The sequence below is a fragment of the Gopherus evgoodei genome, chromosome 9 (assembly GCF_007399415.2).
Source record: "Gopherus evgoodei ecotype Sinaloan lineage chromosome 9, rGopEvg1_v1.p, whole genome shotgun sequence".
Classification (NCBI taxonomy): domain Eukaryota; kingdom Metazoa; phylum Chordata; order Testudines; family Testudinidae; genus Gopherus; species Gopherus evgoodei.
The window spans coordinates 24,004,385-24,031,677 of NC_044330.1; the positions used below are offsets into that span (position 1 = coordinate 24,004,385).

A 27,293-nucleotide genomic window follows, 5' to 3' on the forward strand; every position below is an offset into this window, starting at 1 on the left:
TGATATCACCAGAACCACACAGCGCCCAATTTTCTTCATCAGTTTGGCCAATTTTTGTTTACCTAGAAATATTTCTAAAAATGCATAGATCCATGTTGACTTTCTATGCGACTGTTTCGTTCCCCATAAAAGCACATTGCTCCAAATGCTCCTTCATATCACCCCAAAATATCCTGATCTTGCTCAAGCTTTCCTGAGGTCTCTTATTTTGCTGTTCTAAAGTTGTCCCCCTGATCAGATATTCTCATAATTTTCATTCTCATGTCTAGAGATTGTTGTCAAGTTCTAGCTGCCTCTCACCAGTCTTCACATAGCACAAACCTGAAATAGCACTTTTAAGCTTGTATTTTACATGTGTATAAAGCACCTTTCATCCTGAAGAGACTTTACAAACTTTACCTGAAATACAGTGCTACACAGGGGTCTACTACTGAAATCCAGCTGAATTTAGGGTATAATATTAATAGATTCACAGATATGAAGGGCAGAAGACCACCGTGATCATCCAGTTTGACCTCCAGTATAGCACACGCAACAGAGCTTCCCCAAAATTATTCCTAGAAAGTATCTTTTAGAAAGCATCTGATCTTGATTGAAAAATTCAGTGATGGAGAATCCAAGATAACCTTTGGCAACTTGTTTCACTGGTTAGTTACTCTCACCATTAAAAATGTACACCTTATATCTAAGTCTGAATTTGTCTAGTTTCAACTTCCAGCCATAGTATTATATCATAGTTTTTTCTGCTAGGCTGTAGAGCCCTTTTAAAATATTTGTTCCCTGTGTAGATATTTATAGACCATAATCTAGTCATCCCTTGACCTTCTCTTTGTTAAAATAAATAAATTGAGATCCTTGACCTTGTCACTATACAGTATGTTTTCTAATCCTTTAATCATTCTCATGGTTCTTCTCTGAATCCTCTCCAATTTATCAACATCCTTCTTGAATTGTGAGCACAGAACTGGATACAGTATTCCAGCGGCAACTGCAGCAGTGCCAAATACAGAGGTAAAATAACCTCTCTACTTCTACTGGAGATTTTCCTGTTTATGCATCCCAGGATCACATTAGCTCTTGTTGGCTATAGCATCACACTGGGAATCCATGTTCAATTAAATATCCACAATGATCCCCAAATCTTTTTCAGAGTCACTGCCTCCAGGGATAGAGTCCCCCATCCTGTAAGAATGGCTACACAATTTGCTCCTAAATGGATACCTTTACATTTAGCTGTATTAAAAATGTATACTGCTTGCTTGGGCCCAGTTTACCAAGCAATCCAGATCAGTGACCCTATCCTCTTCATTATTTTCCTCTACCCCCAATTTTTGTGTCATGTGAAAATCCTAACAGTGCTGATTTCATGTTTTCTTTCAGATCACTGATAAAAATGTTAACTAGCACAGGGCCAAGAATCAATCCCTGAAGAATCTCACTGGAAAAACACTTGATGATTCTCTGTTTACAATTACATTTTTAAATCTGTCACTCAGGCAGATTTTATTTTAGCCATGCGTGCCATGTTAATTTTATATCATTCAAGATTCCTAATTGAAATGTTGTGCTGTACCAAGCCAAATGACTTACAAAAAATTATTACATCAACACTATTACCCTTATCAAACTTTCAATCTAATTAAAAAAAGATATAAAGTTAGTTTAACAGGATCTGTTTTCCATAAAGCCATACTGATTTTCATTAATTACATTATCCTCCTTTAATTTTTTATTAATCAAGTCCCATATCAGCCGCTCTATTATCTTGTCAAGGATCAATGTCAAACTAATGGTATGACTCATAGGCCTGTTTACCCTTTTTAAAAAGTGGCAAAACGTTGGCTCTCTTTCAGTCTTCTGGAGCTTCCCTAGTGCCCCAAGACTTATTGAAAATGAACATTCATGGTTCAGTGAGTCTCTCAGACAGCTCTTTTAAAACTCTTAATGCAAGTTATCTGGACCTGCTGATTTTAAAATGTTTAACTTTAGTACCTGCTATTCAGCATCCTCCTGAGAGACTAGTTGAATGGAAAGAGTGGTATCAACACCATACGATCAAATGATTATAAATGTGGTTATAAATGTGATCAAGTCATGATTAAGGCTCTGTGTTTGTCACAGAGAACATGGAAGTCACAGATTCCGTGACCTCTGTGATTTCTGCAGCAGCCCATGCGGCTGGCCCTGGAGCTGCCTGAGCAGCCCCTGTGTCAGTCACAATGGCTGCTGCTGGGGCAGTCTCAGGGCCCCCACCCCATTCCCCCACCAGCAGGAGTTTGGACGGGGGGGCTCCAAGCTGGGGATTGGGTGCCAGGCGGTGCTTACCTGGGGGGAGTTCCCCGGAAGGGTGACAGAAACTCCCCTCCCTCAGCTCTTAGCTCCACATGCTGCCTCCGCCCACAGGCTCAGGCACAGGTACCGCCCTCATAGCTCCCATTGGCCACAGTTCCAGCCAATGGGAGCTGCAGAACTAGGGCTTGGAGTGGAACGAAGGCAGCATGTGGAGCTAGAAGCTGGAGGGCCCTGCTTCCCATGAGCCAGATAGGGAACCTGCCCCAACCCCAGCTCCTGCCAATCCCTGCCCTAACCTGCCCCACCTCCACCTCGAGCACCCAGGCCACTGCCCCAAGTTTTAGCCAGGGATATATAGTAAAAGTCATGCACAGGTCACGGGCCATGAATTTTTGTTTACTGCTCGTGACCTGTCCATGACTTTTACTAAAAATATCTGACTAAAATGTAGTCTTAGTCATAGTCACTTGTACGTGAAATAATTTTTTGTTCTATGATCAGTTCTGCTTTATCTGCTGGGACATGGTCTAAAGAATTTCTCCAAGTTGGCTGCAATACTTTTTTTGAGTTAAGAAATTGTCATTTATAATGTTTAGAAATTCCAAGGATGTTTTAGTACTGGTATATTAGCTGCACAGCACAACTCTATAGCAGTTTATAATATGAAGTGAAGAATACCTTCTTTACAGAGCCAGTCTGAAAATGTGGTTCCCTCCTCCCATCCCCACAGAAAATTTTGACTTTTTGGTTCAAATTATTCATCAAAAACTGAAAATGTCTATCCAGAAATACCACACAGAGCTTCAGGGACAGTTTGGCTGTCCCACGTCCCAATTCTCCTCTAAAGTATGAGTTTCCAGGCCAGACTACATGTCCCCTGATACATCATGTTTCTACTCTTTTTCTGAGACTGCAGCGTGATGCATCTTGAGAGATGTAGTCTGGCCAGAGAACCCAGTCCATAGAACAGAATGAGGTAAATGAAACACCCAAACGACAACTGCCATAAACCATAACAGCAGCAGTTCCAGGTAATTTTTTTTTCAGGTTTTGTGTACTCCATTTTTTTTTCCCAATAAAAGTTCTTCCTTTGTGGAGAACAGACATTTCCCACAAAAGATTTTAATCAAAAACCCAATTTTCTATAAAAAACAGCTGCAGCAGAAAAAAAAACTTTAAAACAGCCGTGCTCTTATTCAACTGAGGGGGAATTCAAGCTTCCAGAATATAATTGGCTACTATGGAAATTAGTCAGGGGGCATGAGTGTGCCAGGGTTAACATCACTATTCATGTGAAGAGTGGCAACTGATTGTTAGTTAACACAAGTAGTTAACATCTCCATTTTACAGCTCATTAAAAAGCCAGCAACTCATTTAATCACGGTGACCTACTCATTTACTCATCATTCTAGGATGGATATTGGTTCCATAATTACCAAGACTCTCAGCGAAAGCTAATTCAATCAATGGAAATTCTACCATTGAATTCAGTGGACTTAGGATCAGGCCACAAGAGAAGAAGAGTGTCATTGAATAGTTAACAGCACAGATGTTCTTTAGAGAGGTCTCTTTGGTAGACCAAGTTTATATAAAGCAAGGAAATCCAGAGTTAAGAGGTTAATCTTCCTTTGTACAGTTATCCTATTGTGTCCACATATTGCTGTGAATATGATTCATAACATGATGGGGGTGATACAGACGGTCCCCGGGTTATGCAAACCCGATTTACGGAAATCCGGACTTACAGAACGGAACACTTGTGTTAGTCGGGGAGCTTCTGTACTGGACATCTGCATGCCTCTAATTAGTTGAAAAATACTAGACTAGACTAAAGCCCAAGTATTCTCATACATTCAATAAATTTAGGTAATTAAAATACATTACATGACTATTATATTTTTGAAAATCCAATTAAACCTAATCCATTTGATTGTATCAGATATCTAGAGAAACTGCATTTTTTTCAGATAGATTAATACTTCCTACAGATACAAGTACAGCATACGTTAATCTCAGTGCCTATACCTCCTATACTGCCATCCAATAAGACATGCCGACAATGATGTGTTTTAGGACCCATGTGTTTATTGACACCATCATAAACTTTCAGGAAGATGAAATTAGGCTGTCACTTAAGCAGCTTCCAAATCTAAGTTCCTCTTCAATTTAAGGACTATACAAACCGTATAGTAAATTTGAAATGAAAATAAAACTTTTAAAGCAGGCCTCTGGATTTCCTCCCATGAAGGAAATACAAGATGGTGACCAGTTTCATGAATGACATAGTGAGAGTCACACTTTCAGAGTCAATAATAGCACTGAGTTACAAAAAAGGGTAGGTTAAGAGCAAAACTTCACTGAGCAAAAAACGGAAGTTCAAGCCATATGCTTGAATACTAGGATTTTTTTTTTAAATCAAAACCATAACAATTAAACAGTTTTAATCTGGAAACTACAACTCAGTGGTAGAACAGCTCTATCTTAGTTGTAATGTAACCTAACAGCTATTTGACTATAAATGTAAATAGCGAACAATTGTTTTATTTGCTTAGCCATGCACGAATCCATCTAGCCAGCCTGGGAAGAGTTTATCATCATCCCTGTTGCTAGTTATTGATTAATATACAACAACATGGCTAGCAGGCAATAACTGTATTCATGCTAGCTACTGATGGGCTAAACAAGCTATCAATGACAAGGTGCATGTCAACACTTAAAACAGTCAGACTGTGTTGCTTGACCACAAAAACAAGCAGGTCATCACTCTGAAATGTTATACAATATGAAAGGCACAAATGGGATCTCTCCGTTGGAAAAAAAAACCAACACTCATACGGCTCCATGTTTCTTTTTTGGCATAACTGTTAGAAAACAACACCACTGAGAATTGCAAACATTATTTACTCTCTTTCTATTCTGAGGTTTCTACAACTTATTTAATTCTGTAACTCGAACTATCCAAAAATAATTTATAAAGTTACAATTACAATGTTTTAAATAAGTGTACTATGCATCACTAATTCTCTTAATTAAAAAGGTATGTGTATAGATTTTCCCATTAATTTTTTTTCATACTGTCAAGCAAAATTCTTCAAACCTTAGAAGTGATTCAGCCCTTTATAGGCACAGGAGAGTGCAGCCTGATCACACTCCTAACTCTGTAATGGGAGGCACACTGGAGGGCAATTCCACCAGGGTGCAGGCAATATTTCTGTCAAGCTGTCTAATTTGTTCACTCGGAGGGGCAGTCTTAATTGCACCTCAAAACATCATACCGCAGAAAAAACCAACCGATGTATGCATGTGAAGTCTAAAAAATTAATTTTCTTCATTTCATGACAACAGCTACTCTTTTTAAATTAGAAAATATTTTCAGATGATGACCTACAATATGTTTCACATGTTTCTGGAAAAGATATTCTATTTTATGTAATTCAGTCAGTTGCACAGATAGAAATTAGATACCAAGATGGTAGGCATCACAGAAATACTTGGAAGTACCTAGATAGATTGCAACCATATGAATACGGTAGTGAAAAGCATATGGATGAAAGGAACATGCATTTAAAGGAAGAGTGAAGATTACACCACAACTAACATGGGTGCCATTTCATTTTTAAAAATCAAGGGATAAAACAGTCTATCTAATCGATGCAAAGTATTTTCTTCTCTTTTTAATATCAGGTGTGGTTTTTTTTAAAATATGAGCAGTGAGTTTGCTATAATCAAATGACTAATTTTTCTTGCAAATGTGCCTACAATCTGTTGGAGGTGAAGTACATAGGCTTGCATGAAGTTGTCTAACTATAAATTTAGGATTCTAGTATGAATCCTGCTTTCAATACATAACACAAATCTCTATATATCTTGCAAAATCAGTTTCTGTGTTTGCACATGTACGTACAACAGCTGTTTTCCCAAAATTATTAAAAGAGTTCCTAACTAAGTATGGAGGCTTTTGTCAAGTCCTTTACAGAAGCACAAGAGAATAAATATATCTGATGAAGACAAGCTTTTAGTAAAAGATATGATGTGTACTTATACCAACAATCTTTTAGTGTTGACAACTTCCAGAGATTATCTTTCCAGTGAATTTACCGCATAATACTAGAGCACTAGTTCTCAACCAGTGGTATACATACCCCTGGGGATACACAGAGGTCTTCCGAGGAGTACATCAACTTATCTAGATATTTGTGAAGTTTTGCAACAGGCTCCATAGAAAGCACTAGAGAAGTCAGCACAAACTAATATTTCATACAGACAATGACTTGTTTATACTGCTCTATGTACTATATACTGAAATGTAAGTACAGCATTTATATTCCAATTCATTTATTTTATAATTATATGGTAAAAATGAGGAAAAAAAGCAATTTTTCAGTAACGGCGTGTTATGACACTTTTGTATTTTTATGTCTGATTTTGTAAACAAGTAGTTTTGAAGTGAGGTCAAAGTTGGGGGTACACAAGACAAATCAGACTCCTGAAAAGAGCACAGTAGTCTGGAAAGGTTGAGAACCCTGTACTAGACTACAGTGCTTGTGCCAGTGAATCAGACTCCCCTTTTTTCAGAGGTTCCTAGAAAACCATTCAGCCTCTCCTTGCTTAATCTGATGGTTTGAGGTGACGTTATAAATTAGACTTGCATTTTCAGCTATCATACTATTCCCAATTTAGTAAAAAGGACCAGCCATGATTATCTGTCAGGACAACAGCATCTTTATAATGCATTAGAAGTAGTCTCCAAACCCATTAGATTACAGCAACCTGACAATACTAAAGGAATGAAACATTTAAAAAAAAACTAGCATGCAAGATCCATTTCTCAACTACTGTAATATTTAGACATAACCAACTAGTTTAATTACATGCAGATTCAGAATACAAGTAGGGATGGAGTTCTTGTCATTCCACAAAAAAGAGAGTTGACAACTGTGCCATCCATGGTCCAGGTCCTCTCTCTCCTGGAAATACACAGGAAGTGTATGGTCCACAAGCTTCTACAAAACTCATACTTTCCTAAATGGTTACCCACATTCGAGAATGTGACCATGCATGGGTAAACAATAAGCAACTGCTAAAAATTACTTGCATTCAGCAGTGATAATTACATCCTTTTATGGTTCATGGCAGAGAACAGTATAAATCATTTTCTGTATACCTAAATGAAGACTTAAATCTCAAAAGTTCTCACACTGTATTTAGAGAATAGAGTGTACTATTGAACATTTAGATGTAACCATCATCCAGCCAATGACTTAAAATGATCCATTTACATGAAATGCTTAGCGTTCTGCTGATCACTGACATTAATATACTAATCTTGATGAATTTTGCACTTATAATACTGGATTTTCAGTTTTGATTAACTGATTAGTTTTTAACGCTATGTATGTCTTGCTTTCACTTGTGGTTTGAATATGTTTACTTAAACCAAAAAATATTTTGCATCTCAATTATTATTTTATATTGTACAACTGAATAGAATTTAAATCAATACATTATTCATAAGAAAAAGACAACAGAAAAAACAAAGCTGTGCACTTCTTTCAAAGACTTCAGATTACTAAAACATACCATATTTATGCATGCAATATTTGATTTTTTTTTCCTTTAAAAACAGAAGTTTGTTGTTTTTAGATCAGGATATGCCAAAAATCCAACACCAAACAATTTTTGTTTATAATTAAGGCAATCATCAGTGCAGGATTGTAGTCCATTTTATTTCATCTCTACATCAAAAAAAGTAATTTAAAAAAATTAAAATTCCCTTGAAACCATAAGATAAATGAAAATGTAAGTGCCTTCACATAATAACAGTGAGCTGACCCTCTGGGAAATGGTTGACTCTCTCAATTCAAGGTATTCAAAGCTCATTCAAAAGTGTTCATTTGGAATGCAGATATCAAAGATGATGCAAATGTTCAAGAGAAAATTAGAACTTACCAGATGTTCTAATCCAGCTTTGATGTTTCCAGAGTCCCTATAACACAAGAACAGAAGTTGTAAATAGTTGCTAAACCCTTGTCTATAATAATTTATGTTTAACCCAAAAAATGTCAAAAGAAAGTCATGTAAATTCTTGACTATCTTTCTAATGTTCTTAACTTTTACTTCTTGACTATTAAAAACACAAGGGAAAAAACCGTCTCATTAAAGCCAAGATTATTTACCTACTTAAACTCCAAAATTTTACTTTCCTTACAAATTGTTATAACCCAGGAACCCCAGGTCCTACTAATCCAGGGGGTCGCAAGGTTATTATGTGGGGGTCATGAGCCACCCAACTCTGAATGCAGCGTCGCTGCTAGCAGCAGCACAGAAGTAAGGGTGGCAATGGAGAGCTAAGTCTGATGTGAAAAGTGATATTGGCCAAGTTTCTTCACACCCCAATATTAAACAGTAACTATTTTTTAAAAAACTTTTCTGCTTATAACAATATTTCAACAAAATGTGTTTTAGTCTTAATTGAAAAGCAGTGAGAAAAGGTAAATTCATTTTAAACAACTGGGTTGTGAATTTAGCATTTTAAAAAATGTTAAATATAAGAAATGTGTTTTAACTTATAAGAGGTTTGCTGCGTGAAATGGGTCACCAATACAAAAAGTTTGAGAACCACTGTACTAATCCAAAAAAATGCTTTATACATAAAGAACCAGTACTTCATAGAAAAATTAAAAAAACAAATACAAAACTTAGTACTATCACATCAAAATCTATATGCACTCCCTGTCTGAGCTCCCTCTACCAGAACTTTGTTAACAAATGTTCTGAGCATTCACAAACAAGGGACATAATGAATTAATTGTACGTTAATTAACTAGATGGCAGGGATGCTAGAACTTTAAATATTTCTGTTCATATCAGTTGCAAAACTTTAATGCACAGATAGAAAAAATAAGGAAAAACACACAAAAATACAAAAACTGGAAGGTTGCAAAGGACCAATGAGAAACTGGAGACACTAAGGCAAGGAAAATGTAGACTGAAAACTTAATCTTTAATGCACACTGCTGAGCACAGATACAGTGCAAGTTTGCCAAGCTGGACATGGATAAACAATTTCCCCAGCTGAGTGAAGTGAACAGGATAAAATGCCTTCTCTCTGGCACTTCCAAAAAAACAACAAAAACATTCAACGATGACAGCCAGTTTCTGCTTTCATAGATTCAGCATTAAATCTGTTTCTAAACTTAATTATCCCTTTTCTGTTGATGTTGCAATTATGACAAACAGAAAAAAATGACCTTCCAAGCAATTAATTCCTAGGTCATATAACAGTGTTTACCTATGTGTAGAATATACTTTTTCAACAATTACGCAGATGTATACAACCAGAAATGGCAAAACAAACACCCCCCCCCTCGAAATGGTAAACATCAGCTCTTTCTATTTTGCTAACTAGCAAAATATTAAAAAAAACAGGTTTAAAGGTTACAAATACAAAAATATTGAAGGAAATTAATTTTAATGCATCCAACCTAATGTTACTTTTGAATACTCCAGTAATTATGCAATCTCCTTTTATTTAAGAAATTTTTACATTATCTAGTTTTCAGCATTTGACATTACATTAGTCTCACACAAAAATCACAAATTTTAATATACAAAGCTAATTTTGTATTCCTTTTTGTTAATTATTTGGTGTTAATAATGTTAGGCTCTTTTATATGAAACTAAAGTATTACTTTATAATTTTGACAAAGCTTTCAGTAAGTATACTAAGTATACTTATTCTCTTCAAATTCATCTGAAATGAATTCACAGAAAAAGCTGGGCTTCTCTTATACTATTTTTTTTTAATAACCAAAACTTCCTATACAAGATCATATATTATTTAGATAAAAATGAAGCCCTGTATATTTTTTCTGTGGTGCTAAAGATCCTAATGAACTTAATTTACTGAGAAGCAGGATCCAAGACACTGATGTAGGAAGCTTCCAGCTAACGGTATAAAATCTGCCCTCTTTAGTGGTCTGTCTCCTGTGCTGTCCCTGTCATGACTTCATCAATATTTGTGCAACTCCGTTTGCCCTGTGCTGAAAGCAGACTTAATTCAATTATAGGTCTCAAAACTGATAAAATGGTCCTGAAGTGGAAAATGGGAAGAGATTATTGGCAAATGAATAAAGATTTGTATCGACCTAACACACAAGAGTACAGCAGGGTTTTGTGGGAGGGGGGGTTGTTATTTTTTTCAAATCGTTCTGTCTTAAGTCTTCTGGGAACAGTGAGTTTCCCTTCCCCTCATGCAGCACATCGATTTCTGAATTAGACTGCAATATTAAATAATTAATATACTTGCCATGATTGATGTTTTGCATTAGTTGAATATTAGGTTATCAATCAAAATCCACTTGGTTTAATGTAATAATATTGAAAAAGTGTCACTGGCTGTTCATCCAATTTGTAGTTGAGGCAGCACAGATAGTAATATTGGTGTAACACAAGGCTCTAAAGCAGGAAATGCAGTGGTTGAACATACATAAGGCAAACATTATGAAACTAACTAGGACAAGACTGAGATTGTCCTAAATAAACCATGTGGCACCTGTCAGTTTCAATGTTAGCATCTTACCAGCCAGAGGACGCCATGCATCAATCATACAATGACATGTAGTAAAAATGTAGCTAAGACAAAATTATCTTTGTTGTTCAAAAATGTATTCCTTTAGGTAATAAGACGACACTACTACAACCAATGTTGTAGTTTAAATATTGTATTATAAAAAAACTGGAACTGTTGCTAAATCGTAGTCACAATACATTTAAAAACGACTACCAAAACATTAACTCACCCAAGATTTTAATAGAATACATTATCCTTTTTAACACTGTAAATGGTGACAAGAGCTGTTTTATGCACAGCCTCAGATTCAGAGTTTAAAAGGAGCTGTGCAATAACAGATAGCTAATATTAATTTCATATTCACCAATAATATTTAGCTTTCCAGAAATTTCATTCATTTTTTCCACATTACATTCTCCCCACAATATACACATTTGCCTTTCAAACTATTAGTCTACAAAGCACAACAATATTTAATTTTTATGTTTGTTGGATACAATACTTATTTGTAATTTTACTTCTCTTGCCTCTTTACATCAGCTCTGGAGTTGTGATTTTCCTCTATTATGAATTTCTACTGTAAAAAGCTATTTTAAAAAGTTTACATTAAAGACAGTAAGCACACCACTCAAACTAGTTCAAAGGTGAAGTTAAGTTAGGAAAACATTACAGCTGAACTAAATTTGAATCATGGCCATGAGAGATCTGTAACAACAAGCCAGGAATTCAATGAGGCAAGTGTAGCCATCTTTGGATTACTTGAAACCACAATGTAGGTACCTAACTGAGTTCATGTTAACTTATTGAAAGTTTATGGAACAAAGAAACAGGTTATATCTATTTGTTGTAAACACTGATTTACACCTACACATATACTGACATATTGTATATACTCGATCATAAGCTGGTTCGTTTATAAGCCGACCCCCCCCAAGACGGATAAGTAAAAATGGAAAATGTTTATGACCCATTCATAAGACGACCCTATTATTCAGGGGTCAGCAAACTTTGGCTCCCAGGCCATCAGGATAAGCCGCTGGTAGGCTGAAATGGTTTGTTTATCTCAAGCGTCTGCAGGCACGGAGGTAAACCTAAGTAAACGAAGTGTCCTGGTGCACCAGCTGCTTACCCTGATGGGCCGGGACAGCAACTGGTGGGGAAATTTGCGTGGGGAAAGAAGCTGGAGCTCAGGGGAGTAATCCCTGTGACTGCCCCCCACATGACCCCACCTCTAGCCCGGGACCCCCACACTCTCCCCATCCCATGCCTTCCCACCTTATCTGGGGAGAAGCAGGGGAGGATGTCTCTGGCCTGGCTGGAGCTGCTCCAGCAGGCTGGGCAGCGCGGCTGCAGCCTGCTCCAGCATGCCAGACTGTGCGGTGTGGCTGTAGCTTATTCCAGAGGGCTGGGCCAGGTGGCACAGCCGCAGAGTGCTCCAGCAGGCCAGGCAGCGTGGCCACAGCCTGCCAACCCCAGAGCTGCAGCTGCTTGGAGGATTAGGGGACAGCAGCGTGGCCAGAAGTGGAGACACTCTCGCCCCGGCTCTTCCCTTCTGTCTCTGCTGGCTGTGCTGCCTCTCCTTCCTCCCTCTGTTGGGGGGAAGAGCTATGTCCCATCTCTCCCTCTCTATACCCGTTCATAAGCCGACCCCCTTCTCTGGTGCTTCTCTTTTTTACCAAAAAAAAATTCAGCTTATGAACGAGTATATATGGTACATAAATACACACACACACACATTATATATATATATATATATATATATATATATATATATATATATATATATATATATATATATATATATATATATATAGCCAAATATATATATATATATATATATAGCCAAAGAGTTAATCAAGGTTACTGAAGAAAAATTAAAGTAGTCATGCTCTCAACTAACTAATGATTTCACAAATATTTACCTGCATTAATGCATTCAATTTAATAGTAATTTCACAATCAGGAAATATACAACTATTGTTGTTCTGCACACTACAGTTAAACAAAACACTTCAGCTACTTATAGGTAGTCCATGTTCTTCATTGTTATTTGCAGTGGCCATAAAGCCAATGCTCCCCTGCTGTGCAATGTTTAGAAAGAAGCTGCATAATTTAACTACAAGAGGGACAAAAGTCACTGGGGGGGGGGAGGGACTGGGAGTGAAGGCTGATATGGGGAGTTGCAGACTGGGAGCTGGGTGATGGAGACAGGAAATAAAGGAGAGGGTAATGTGTGTAGCAAGAACTGAGATCAGATGAAGAGCTGGGGAGGGAAACGGACTTGTTGGTGGGGAGGAATGGTAGGGAAGGAGGTGGGGCACAGGGGAGACAAATCTGACGGGATGCAGGGGAAGAAATGACTGGCTAGCCAAAGAGGCCAGGACAAAGAGTAGAGGGAAAGGGGAGCTTAGATTGGATGAGGAGCCTGGTGAGGGAGACTAGACTGGATGAGGAGCTAGTGAGGTGTGGGGGTGACGAGTGGCCAGGATTGTGGGTAGAGAGATTAAACAAGGAGCAGGAAGGAGAGGAATTGGAACTGGCTGAGCAAGATTAAGGGGTGACTTGACTACTATATGTAAAGTACCTACACACAGAACAAATATTTGATAATGGGTTTTACAATCTAGCAGAGAAAGGCATAACTCCACTATATCCAATGGCTGGAAGTTGACGCTAGACAAATTCAGACAGGAAAAAAAGGCATACATTTTTAACAGTGACTGTAATTAACCATTGGAGCAATTTACCAAGGGTTGTGGTGGATTCTGGCTATTCTTAAACCATGCCTGGACATTTTGCTAAAAGAAAAGCTCTAGGAATTATTTTGGGGAAGTTTTATGGGCTGTGTTATAAAAGAGGTCAGAACAGATGATCACAATAGTCCCTTGTGGCCTTGGAATCAATGAATCTAAGATGCCTGGGGAAAAGAGGCTGGGGGTTATGGGAGAACTATGACTGGCTGGGCAAAGAGCCTATCCTTGGAAAAGGTTTATCCTTCCCCCAAACAAGAGGTGCGGCATGCTGAATGCTTGTTATCCTGTGACTGATCAACCTCAACACAGAAGGGACCATATTTCAGTAGTGCTGTGCATTTATAATGTTTCAAGTATTCTGGGATCCCTGCAATGAAAGGTATTGCATAAGAGGGCATATTTTATGACTTCACCCATATTTAACAACTTGGGCATAGAAGCAGATTTCTGGCCAATACAGTATTAAAAAAACCTTCCTCCCAGAGAAAAATCTCTAGAAGTAAAGGATCATAACTAAAAACTGACTAGAGCATGTACTAGTACGCTGTGCCCAGGAGATCATGTTCACTGGGGCCACACTCCCTCCCATTTAATTTCATCTACACAGGTGTTAGATGTTTTTTGGGGGCCCCCTCAACTCAGGATTGCAGTACCCCTTTTCCCCCCGCTCTCATGAGCCCACCTGTACCTTAATTAGGCATGAAATTATTTTATTTGGTAAGAAGAAAAGTCTAGAATAAAGGTCTCGATATTATTTCTCCTTAGCAAAGGGTAGTTTGGTTATGCCAGAATGGAAAAAGACATTTCTTCAGCCCCAAACTCAGATATAGTAAAGCATCTACTTCTGTGTCATTCCTTGCATAGCCATTAAAATCACATTTCTTTTCCCCTTCTCTGCTCTGAATGAAGAGCCTCGTATCAGTTATCATGCACTGTCCTATTTGGTGTCATATTCAATTCTGCAAAGCACTTGGAAATGTTTCTATTCCAGATGCTACAGTGAAACCTAATAAACACACCCACCCAATGGACTGCTTTACTTCTGGCCATTGTAATGATTGGATGCGTACTGCAATGCAATTAATACTGAGGTAGTTTCACAGCAGCTGTGTTTTCACTGACCACTAAGTCAGGTGATGATGGTTAGTCTGTGATTGTTAGCACATGTTTATGTTATATTTTTAAATAAACAGTATAAAAAACAAGAGGGGAAACAAAAATATGTATGAAGTCTGAGTTTAATATATGCTGTTGTTCAAGTCAATATTAGCAAATGTCTTGCATATCATTCATTATCAAGACGGACACACAGCAGTCCACTCCTAGTCTCTCAATTACATGCTGAAATCATTATTGACTAATTCTTGAAACTTCGATTATGTCCTTGGTGATTAAATTTCTCTGCAATAGCTTTGTGGCTAGAATACCAGGTGGCATACAATTAACCAAAGCCAGGGCTATAATGAATTGTCATTTGCAGTAAAATTTCAAATAACTACAATAATATCTGCTATTACTGCATCACCAAATTTGACTTAGCTAGAATAAGTGTATATAGTCATCAAAACTAGGCATTAAATTGCAGAACCAGTAACCTGATTTCAACATAACAAACTATTGGCATACTCCTCGCCACTGACACATTACTGTAAGAAGCCCTGAAATCTTTGGCCCTCATCAGCACTTCGTTACTGTCTTTAAACACACAAATACACACAATTACATTTGATGTGGACACTGAAACTATGAGATATAAATACTATAATGCAGTTAAATGCAAAAGCCACAACTTCATATAAAAGTGGCTTTCAAACTGTGGGTCGTGACCCAGTACTGGGTTGCAGAATGCAAGGCACTAGGTCGCAGTGGCTCTGGTCAGCACCACTGACTGGGCCATTAAAAGGCTTGTTGGTGGTGCTGCCCAGCTAAGGCAAGCTGGTCTCTATCCATTCTGATACCATATTGTGCCCCACAAGTGGCCAAAAGCAGGTCCAGCTCCAAAGTGGGGGGTAGGAGGAACGGCGGCACAAGGCTCTGCACACTGCTCCTGACCCGAGCACTGGTTCCGCTGGCCAATGGGAGCTGGAGGACAGTGCCTGCAGGCAAGAGCCACAAGAAGGATTATTATGCCCCAAAACAATAGAAGAAATAGATACCTCTACAGGGAAATTTGTCCGGAAGGTACACTCTCCAAAATACATATACAGATATAGATCTGGAATTGAACTCAGATTGGGAAAAAAATATTTGAACAAGAAGTATTTATTTCTAGTATTTAAAATGAAGTGATAAAATGCATTAAATACAGCTGCCCCGATCTGTGTCCTAAATGACTGTGAACAATGTAGGATGACTAGACAGCAAGTGTAAAAAATCGGGACAAGGTATGGGTAATAGGTCCCTATATAAGAAAAAGTCCCCCAAAAATCAGGACTGTCCCTATAAAATTTGGACATCTGGACACCCTAGAACAATGTTCAAGACAAAAAAATTTACTACAGGCCTTGTCCCACACAACATGGTAGCTGATGACATTCTCAGCACGTTAGGTGGGACAAAGGGTTGGCAAGGCATCAACATCAGTAATGAACTCAAACTCCTGACCCCAGACCACTCTGGGACTTGACATAAGTGTTAAAGGAACCAGAAGGATTTTCCACTGCTCTGCTGTTACAGGGCTAGAACAAGAGAAGGTTCGATTGCCAGCCAGTCTCACAATAACATCAAAAGGATTTTGAACAACTAGCTTCCCAGCTCCTAATCATCTCTAAAGAAAGGAGAATGGGTGCAGCAGACCTCGCCACTAGTCCCATGAAGACCTCAAGAATTAGATTAGGGGTTCTCAAACTTGGGGTCAGGAGGTTATTACATGGAGGGGTCGCAAGTTGTCAGCTTCCAGCATTTATAATGATGTTAAATATATAAAAAAGTGTTTTTAATTTATAAGGGAGGGTCACACTCAGAGGCCTGCTATGTGAAAGGGGTCACCAGTAAAAAAGTTTGAGAACCAATGAATTAGACAGAGCCTCCAATTACTCACAGGGACGTCAGGATGAGGTGGAGATGGGGGCACAGAAAGGCACTGAACCAAATCTCCCAGAAGACCATTCAAAATTAACTAGAAAGGGAAATCTGTGACTTAAGGGAGAGGGCAAGGGATGTTTTTGCATCCTTCCTCCATGTAAGCAATGCATGGTTTTAAAGAGTGCATTGTTTTAAGTTTAAGAGAAGAGAGGAGAAGGTATATAAGCACAGGTGAGGCTCCTCCTTCAGGTCTTAAGTAGATGAACTTGCAGTGATCTGAAATGAGGAGAGTGGCTCTTCATTACAGTGTAGATATTTATTTTGTATTAGCTTGTGCATGCTAAGTAATTTATGCCAGATGAGCATAAATTACTTACTGTATATGTGCAGTATGCAAATTTATCCTGAAACAAAATTAGTGGATTAAAGTTAAGTGTCTGTATGTAAAACTTCAAAGCAATTTGCCCCACTATCCCACTCCCACCAAGTTTGCATCATATTGCGATGAATCAGCTTAGCTACGAAGTGTCAGCAGAGTGCTGGCTGGAAAAGCAGGAGCCTCCAGTACTTTAGCTAAAGGCAGGAAGAGACTTAAAACACAATGCAAGGACTAGCCATGACAGGGAGACAAAAGAGCCCTCCCCTACGATTACATCTACACTGTACACATTTTGCAACAGCATGTAGGGTACATGTAGCCACCCACCACAATGAAAATAGGCTGTGTTCACAGGGCAATGTGTAGATACCCATCAATGAAACGCTCTGGCAGAGCCCTTCCCCATTGGAGTCTTTTACTGCAGAGGGGAAAGGTTCTGGCAGCTCCACACTGCTGGAGACTCCCTGCTTCAGGGAAAGACTCCTACAGCAAGGACCTGCAAGACAGCAGAGTCTTTCCCTAGAGTGGGAAACGGCTTGAGCAGCAGTGAGATGCCACAGTCTTATCCCAATGCTAGGGCCCTTCCATTCAGAAAAGAAAGGCTCAAACAGCAGGTAGGCAGCAGGAAACTACTCTGCTAAAAATATCAGTGCAAATGGCAAGGCACTGCTTGGGCAATCAGAAAACCAAGTAGGGTACATACCCACATAGTTCAGGAGTGCCTTTATTCTACTCACCAAAGCAGTGCATCACTATCTACACCACTATTTATACCCATGCTAGAGGAGCATGTACTGTACGTACTCTACACACCACCAAAAGGAGTGTGCAATGTCAATGTACCTTAAATTAGACTGGGTTACAATTCCAACTTTTGATCATGCAGTGTGCCTTCCCTTAGTGTACTCCTGAGGGAATTCTGTGTCAATACATTAAAAACTCTGCACATACACAAAAATAAAAATTCTGTGAATAATATTTCAAATTGCTGCATATTTTATTTGTCAATAATGTGGAGGCTCCAGCATGGCAGTGGGGAGCACAGGCCACTGGCCGCACGGAGGGGGGAGATCACCTTGCAGCCTCTCTCCCCCTGTCCCGGGACATGGACTTGGCAGCGAGGCTGCACCCAGGCCTGATACAGTGCAAGGGCTGGGCCTGCCTCAGAAACCCTAACCTGCCCCTCCATGCCATGTGCACCAAGATAGCAAGCAAGAGGGACAGAGTCTCACACAGACGCAAAGCCCTGGCCCCTGATCCAGGTGTGGGACAGGCAGGCTCAGCCCAGCAGGATTCAAGTGTGGGGGGGGCTTAGTGTGGGGCAATCTGGGTGCAGGCACCTTTGGGGGAAGTGGGGTCCAGATATGAGAAAGATCTAGATGCACAGGAATTTAGAGTGTACTGGATGCAGAGGAATTGGACTCTGTAGAGGGGCCAAGGTGATGAGGGGCGTGTCTGGGTGTGGAGAGATGGGACTCAGCAGGGGAAGCAGGGTGGACTCAGCAGGTGGGGTCTGAGTTTTGAGGGAGTGGTGCTTAGGGGGTGCAGCTGGTTGGGGCTTCCTGGGGTGGGGGTCAGGTGCGGTGGGGAGCTCATCAGGGTGGGGGTTTAAGTGCAAGGAGCTCAGCAGGGGTTGATTTAGGTAGAGGGTTCCTGATGCTGGAGGAATGAGTTTCACTGAGGGGAAGGAGGGTCTGGGTATTGGCAGGGGGGGTGGATGCAGGAGGGGTTCTCGATGCAGAGGCTCGGCTGGGGTCTGGATGCAGGGAGGCTGGCTCTGGATGCAGAGAGAGGGGCTCAGCAGAGGTCTGGACGCAGGGGGGCATGTGACCGCTCTTGTCGCTTCACTTTGCTTCCTTGTCAGAAAGTCATTTTTCTGCAGGGAAGCAAAGAAATCTGCAGGGGAAACGAACGCTGTGTGTGCATGCAGTGGCACAGAATTCCCCCATGAGTATCGGTAACATGGTGTCAGCACAACTCCTGTGCTATCATTACACCTTATGTCACTGATAACAATGTTGACATTGATGAGTAATACTGTTAATATACATAATCAAAAGAATAACTTTGCAAAGCTTAAATAACTATTTTATACAAACCATGCCATGTTTAATAAACGTTTTATCAATCTACTCATAGCAAAGAATCACACACATTTCATACCTCAGATTGCTCTAAGTTTTTAAAAAGGAAACTGAAGAAAACAGACTGTAGAAAATTTTAAGTCAAATGGCACTTTTAAATATCATAACTAACCTTACGGTAGGTTTTATAACCACAAACTGCAACAGGAAATTCAAGCAATGCCTAAATCACAATAAACACTTGCAACTGATCTTATAACTCAAAACAGACTTTTTATAGACCTTTTTAATGCCTGTTGAAATGGAAATCCTGGTGCAACCTAATTATAACGGTGCTACCAACCCACTATAAGGAAAGAATAGTTGAGTAACTAGGATTTCAACATATTTTATATACTTTATCACACATGCTTCCATAGGCTTCCACATTTTCTTCAATGACAATGTTTCAGGTTATAATGTGGGCTAAAATATAACAGGTGGGATTTTCAAAAGTGCCAAGTGAATTAGGTGCCTAACTCCCATTGACTTTCAATAAAAGCTATTGAGCATGCTCAGTAATTATCACACCCATGTTTTGGATTTTTCTGGGCACTACTAGCTAGGTTACCTATTCTCTACGCAAAGATGATTCCTGCAAATCCATTTGTCTTCTCCACTACTTTTTCTCCTTCTTTAGTCTGAAAAAGTAATCACATGGACTTAAAAGCAAGTAGAGGTTACACCTATTCAGCAACAACTGTACAATTATGTCAAAGCAAGCCTATGTATAGGAAAGAACATGCACCTGACCCATGAAAGAATAATATTTGAAATAAACTTTCTTAAAATAATGAAGGAAATAATTTGCAATCTTCTGAAGACAATCAAATAATATATCACAATTTAATTAATAACTAAAACTTAAATATTTTACACAGATCATCCATCTACCCAATCTGATTCAAAAGTAAGGAGGTTGGCCTGAACATAGGTGAAAAAGGATTCATGTTTGTCTTAAATTTGCCTTAATATGCAACATCACTGGCATATCTGACATATGAAATTTTAAGATGTGTAACTTTTTCCCATCTGTAAAACCAGTAATCAAACATTAAAGGGCCACAGACAACTTGAAATCTAATCAAACTGAAAAATCAAGTTACTAGTAGTTTCGAGTACTACATTTGCCCCGAGTTTCTTGTTAATTTTTTTGGATTTGCATCCACATTTTCCTGTATTTAAAGTGTGTGTATGTTTGTTTTTCTCTCCCTAATTGGGAAGATCCGCACAAACAGTAGAGGAACATGACTATGCAGGAAAATACTGAAAATGACTGAAGTGATGGCAAATGCAGAGTAAACAGATGGGGGGGGCGGTAATTGGCCACAATATGGCCTTTATTCTGGTGGTGCAAAGCAATTAGGAAGCTTGCCGAATGGGCTACCAGGGAATTACCCTTGCATATGGACACAGCCAAACTAGTGGCTCTATGTCAATCCCCTTTCCAGCCCTCTCTTCAGGAACCATTCCCAGTGAAAAGGGGGGGTGGGCTGGGGAATTCCTACACACTGGCTATGCCAGTTACTGAAAACAGACCATGTATCCGATGGAAGCAGTGTGCAAATGAGAACAGTCTTTGGGATGCTCTAATTTACAATGGGGATTGAAGTGGTCCTCAGCTGGCACGGGACTGAAAGACCACAAAGTTGGTACATGTTTTGCTGGGTGGCTCCCCCACTCCCAATCACACGAAAGAAGATTTTTACTCCACTCTGGAAAAATAAGAATAAGTTTGGCTAATTACTGGTATATTTGAAATACAATAAATATCCAAGTAGATCCTATGAAAGTAACTTGTGAAACCAGAGAGAAGAGGAGCAGAAATTAGATAGATAGATACATACATAGATATTAGCACAGGTATAACTGTTCAAGAATAAAATAAACTAAAAATTTGATGGTGCTAAAATTGGTGTATGTCCATGAGTCTCATAAGAGCAAAAAGGTAAACAATTTGCCTTACTCATGAATTTCCCCCCACTATCTCAAGATAGAAAATGGTGCGCACAGTCAAGATGTTTTCAGATGCTCACAAAGAGAGACAACAAAAGCTCAGTCCTGGCCAATACCCTGGGACATATGAAATAAATACAGAACTTAACTACGGGGTTCCTGAAGAACAGAATACTGTTCCCCAATGTGAGTACTTTAAACAAGGTCAAGAGAAGACTCATGGTTCATTATGGGAAAAGTTTTTCTTAAACAGAAAATAATGAAAATATGTCTCTATATTCCAGCCAAAGAGGGATCCAAAAGAATTATAAATACTACTTTTCTGAGACCTCAAAGCAGATTAGGAAATTCTGTAAACCAGGGTTAGGCAACCTATGGCACGCGTGCCGAAAGTGGCACACAAGCTGATTTTCAGTGGCACTCACACTGCCTGGGTCCTGGCCACTGGTCTGAGGGGCTCTGCATTTTAATTTAATTTTAAATGAAACTTCTTAAACATTTTAAAAATCTTATTTACTTTACATACAACAATAGTTTAATTATATATTATAGACTTATAGAAAGAGACTGTCTAAAAATGTTAAAATGTATTACTGGCACGTGAAACCTTAAATTAGAGTGAATAAATGAAGACTCGGCACACCACTTCCAAAAGGTTGCCGACCCCAGCTGTAAACTATCAAATAAGAAGGGACTTCTTCAGGTTGACTGCACCGCAACTTTAAGTGGAGTGGGAGGCATTTGTCTGGCTGGCCGAATGAACGAATGAAGGGGGCCAGCCTTCATAGCTGGGGGGCCGGGGTGAGGGAGAGAGGAAAAACTGCTACAAAAGGAAAGGAGGGGTCAGTGTGGTCACTGACTCATACTATGGGAATGAAGAGTTTAAAAGAGGCAGCACTGTGCCTGAAGCATCCTTTTACATAGTTGCTGGTGCTTCCTTGTGGCAGATATCCAGTGCAGATACTCCATAGGGAAGCTATACAGTAACCGGATAAATGGCTTGGAAAAGGACATAAAAAAAGAGGTGTTAATTAAAGGAACAAAGGGGGGTGGGGAGGGTTGAGGACTCCTATGATTGATATGGCAGGGAGCCAACCCCATTTTCTTGTAGCCTACCTTAACCCTCCTATGAGAAGGGAGCAGGGAGAGTGGATGGTAAGGTCCCAGCAATTGATTGGTTGGAGGGACCTGGATGGAAAAACAGTGGGAGCTGGCATAAGCCCCCCAGGTAATTATGGAATAAACGTGGTGTTACGTGAACTGTACACTTTCATCTGCCAGGCAGTCGCAGACATCTAATAATAAAGTTGGGGCCTGATTAAACCCATGTCAAAATGTCTCCTTGTCCTTCTTCCAGTATAGTGGGACGACAATTCAAGCCATTTCTCTATTCAATCTGATAGTTCAGCGCTGTCTCAACTTCGTCTCATTTTTTTCCTCCTCACATGGGGATACTTTTTGAAGAGTAAAACCTTGTCATCAAGGTTTGAATTCCCAGAAAACATGAGTGATTAAGCTTCAGGATTTTGAATGCAGCTACCTCTGTTAACTGTATTCTTTGTTACAGTTTCAATACATCGGACAACTTTGACTATTTTACCTTTTTTTTTTTTAAAGAGTTATTTAGTAGATACTCAATTAAAATACATCCTGCAGGTGAAAGTGTATAAAACGTTTCTGTGATAGAAATTAGTGGTAGAAGGAAGTGTTGATAATTAGCCTCAAAGTACAAAAATAGGTTAAGAAAAAAACAAAACCAACAATGTAAACGCACAGAATGCTACCTTGAATATTAAACAATGCACAATAACTTAACAATACTAGGCACTATTCAAGGAAAAACTCTCTGGACTAGTAAAGAATGTTATAGGTTAATGAGGAACATATAAAGAGTGCAAGATAATTATCATACCTAACACCTTGCCATCTGTGTTTGGATGACTACAGAATATAAACACAGTTATCAACATAAAGACTGGAAAAAGATTACACATGCATTTTCTGTTAGCATAGTTTCTGGATAAATATTTAAAATGTTAGACTTTGCTCAATTACTATTGGAACTCACAACTACTATTTATCATTGAATTACACTTAAAGTTGACATTTTAAAGAGTAACAATCTGAGTACAATCAATTTTCCATTTTCTGAAAGCTTCTAAATCCCTTTCATTCACCCAATTACCACTGTACTTATACCAATGAAATTTCATTTTTACAGGAACAATACGATTCTCAAACAAATTTTTGAAAAATATAAGATTAAAAACTTCTACACAAAGAATAAACTCCAAGAGAAAAGACGCAAATAAAATTACTATTGTAATCTTTTGTTTTTTATCTGCAAGTATAAAACTGAAGAGAAACAAAAGCATGGAACATAGCATCTGTCATATCAGAATATAAAAAGATGATCCTGGCACAAAATGAAAAAGCTCTAATTCATTTGCAAATCAAGCCTGCCAGTTCTATTTCAAGCTGGCGGTAACTGTCAAGAGTTAACAAGATAATCACTTTCAATCCTGCCTTCAATGGTACATTACACTGTTATTCCATTCAATAAGGCCGTTCTTTGGGGCACTAGATGAATGGTTTTCATTTCTAACTCTCACAAAAAGTTGCAAAAAAGAAAAAAAAAATCCACGGGGTTTAAGAAAGAAATCCCTTTATGAGCACTTATCTACCGGCACTTGCTTTTAGGCAAAATTAGATATTTGGATACATTGGTGTCCATTCACTTTCTCTATTCCTTCAGGCCCTTGGTCTATTGTTTTAAAAATCATTAGGCACATGAGAAAATCTCAGACTATTTTTTTTAAACTATCAATGCACAGTAAACAATATGAAAATCTGTAAGTACTTGTATACTGTAAGTATATTTGTAAGTACTATGGTACAACATTAAAAAATACACTCTCAATGAAGCAACAATATTTGAGGGTAATGGCCTTTACTTTGTTCTAAATCATATGAAATATAGCAGAAACCTATGAAATATATGTATTTTAGGTATATAGTAGCAATTGTTACTAAAATGATTTATTCTAATAAAAATAAGAGAGAATGCTAAATATACATTAACTATTAACTAGGGATATTAACATAGAGGTCTACATTAATTATCTTTAAAAAATGCAGTTTTGCTTTCCTTTCAAATGGGAAACATATAATAAATGTTTAAATAAACAGAAAACTTTTTTTTGCATATAAAACTTTCCCACTAACTACCATGAAGTAAAATTATTTTGCCATACTTGTGCCTACAATATAAATATGGGAGAACATTGTTTGAATATTAAGATTGTTTTCACTAAAGTATTCTGTTAAGATTTTCTTATGTTGTAAATAAAATAATCTTTTAAAATACCTTATTTATTGAATGATAGAGACCAAAATTATGGTTTTTTATCCTCATAGATCCCAATTTGAAGAACAAAGCCAACATGTCTACATTTAATCTCTTAGCTGAGTTAAGCTTCTCCAGCCTCAAGTCTGTTACCCATATTCAGTGCCAAGTAGTAAATTTTCAATAGCCAGCTGTGTATATATTTTACTTTATTTATTATTCAATTATTTTTAGTAACAGCAATATCATCCTTTTTTCCTGAACGAAGGGAATCATTTTGCTGTACACTTCTTACAAGATTTGCATACTTTCCATGACACTTTTTGTTCTTCTTTATAATCCCCTACCACTACTTAAACTAGGCTTTCCAAGATTCCCAATAGAAATACTTCTTTACAGAAGAAGTTTCTTCTCCAAGGAATCAGAAAGCCATAAGTTTCCAGAGTACACACAGACTCATTCGTATTAGAAGCCTCTTCAGAGACTTTGAATACAGAGATGCTCCTGTGGTTTACAAATATTTAGGATGAAATGGAAAATGCAATTCGGTTATGTGTATATGCTTATATATTACACCAGAACTTAATTCCTGTGTGTTGAAAAATTTGTTTTCTTCTGTCGTACTAAGGTTTCTGAAGAAGGACACACCAAAACCTCTAGAATCAAGTTAATATGTGGTCCTTCACTTTCGCACAGGAATTGTTCTTTTCCCTCCAAGTGTATATTAATTTGTACTTGCTCAGAACATGGAAATGAAAGACAGACACTGGGATGGATTTTAAGCAGTGGACTACAACATTATTAACTTAAAACTGGGCATGGGCAGTATACACCTATGCCATCTCACTTCTCAGGCATTTAAATGGGTCCAGTGTGGGGTTACAGCGATTCACCATATAACCAATAACTTGCAATAGATCTCTCAGCCCTAGGACTCGGCTTGCTTCTGAGTCCTCTCACCCAGCCCTCAGGAGAGGAGGTAGAGGAGATTTTAAAGTTTCCCCTTCTCCTTACAGGCATAAATGCCATCAGTGAAAATCCTGGGTCTCATTTACCTCTGGGAGCTGGCCCTTTTAGGCCAGGTCCACACTACAGTGTTAAATCGATTTAACGCTGTAACCGTCCACACTACAAGGCACTTAAAATCGATTTTAAGGAGTCTTAAAATCGATTTCTGTACTCCAGCTAAATGAAAGGAGTAACCCTAAAATCGATATTACTAAATCGATTTAGGGTTAGTGTGGACGGATATCGAAGTTATTGGTCCTATTCTTTTACTGAGCTACCCAGAGTGCACCGCTCTGGAAATCGATGGTACCCTGGGACCATGGACGCACACCACCGAAGTAATGTGCCCTAGTGTGGACGCGTAAAATCGATTTTATAAAACCTGTTTTATAAAATCGATTTTACTAATATCGATTTAAAGCTGTAGTGTGGACGTAGGCTAAGTCTTTACCAGAGACCAGCTCCAAGCTTCAATGAACTAAACATTCCTATATTCATCTCTAAATATCAGACTTGCAAATCTTATTCCTCTTTACCCCAACTATGCCTCCACAACACTGAGAGGAAAACACTCACTACAACAATTTGACCCAATGAGAAAAAAATCCTTCCTGATCCTCCCAAAAAGGCAGTCAGACAGACCCACAGTATCCTGGAAACAGCTCTGTATCTACAAATACAGGGAAGGAGGGTGCGGCTGCTGAAGAGGCATAGGGATCCTGAAAAGTTTAAATTATTGGAGGAGGAGAGACAAAGAAGTCAATCAGCTCCCACTTGTCCCTTATGTCCAGACAATGGGATGTGAAGAACCCAAGGAGTTGGAGAGGCCCAGCTCTGGCATTTTCAAGCATGTACTCTCCTCCATTTCCCCCATTTTGGGAGGGGTGCTTCCCCTTTTCTGGTCTGAACAACATCCCCACACTCTGCTGAGATGCTAAGGTGAGGGTGTGGAGCCATTTCTAATCAAATATGCTATCACCCATTGAACCAGAAGTGTGGGGGTGGGGGACAGAGGGAATTAATCAATTATTTAGTAACTTCTGCCATTCAGCAACTTTTATTAATAAAATATTATTTTAATAAAAAAGTAAAAACAATTCTGCATTGTATACTTTCAAAAATAAAGTTTTATGTAAGTACATGAGTAAATTCATACTAAGGTAGGTGCTTGTCACTAAATTGTAATCATGATCAACATTTTGTTAATCACCACAGCCAACATGAAACCTGAGGATAAGCTGAGAGTTTTATGCTATGCAAGGTATATGTCAGAAATATAAGCAAAAGAATGTTATTTTTGTTATGTTAGTTCACTGAAGTTCTGTTGTTTAGTGAATTACGATTGAAACTTGGCTTTGATTCAGTTTTTTATGTTAGAAGTCCTTTTGCTATCTCATGAAACAATATTCAGAGGCATAAAGTCCAATTTATAAAAGTTTTTCCTGTATGTTTCCCCGCAGTCTGATTTCTCTGAGCTCCTTCAGTCTGGGTTCAAAATATCCCCCTCAGGAAAGCATGGCTTATTTCATGTCAACAAACTCAGATCTCATCCTGTCTCTCTTAAATTTATTTAACTGTGTGATGAGCACATGCAGCTTCTCATTTCTGTATGATGTGAAGTCTTCTCTTGTCCTTGCAAAAGCAACTTCAGAATACTTACCATTTCCCAAAAAATTATTTGCTTAATTTTTTTCAATTACTGTGAAGTTGTACGGTACCTACACTAAAGGTCATCCTAAACTGCCATTTGTATTTAGCAATTAACCAGTTTGTTTCTTTTACATCTGCTAGAGAATTCCACAGTCAGACAACTACTTTCAAACTCTCCTGAATTCTTAAC

General features: G+C 38.5%; 1 protein-coding gene across 1 annotated transcript in view; it reads right to left on the minus strand.

The window, feature by feature from the left end:
- The window catches only part of RSRC1 (arginine and serine rich coiled-coil 1), a 349,528-nt gene that overhangs the window by 190,813 nt on the left and 131,422 nt on the right, over positions 1-27,293 (minus strand). Inside the window, exon 5 of the mRNA XM_030574477.1 lies at positions 8,242-8,278. Within this exon, the coding sequence (XP_030430337.1) occupies positions 8,242-8,278 (37 nt within the window). The remainder of the gene's footprint in view (positions 1-8,241; positions 8,279-27,293) is intronic.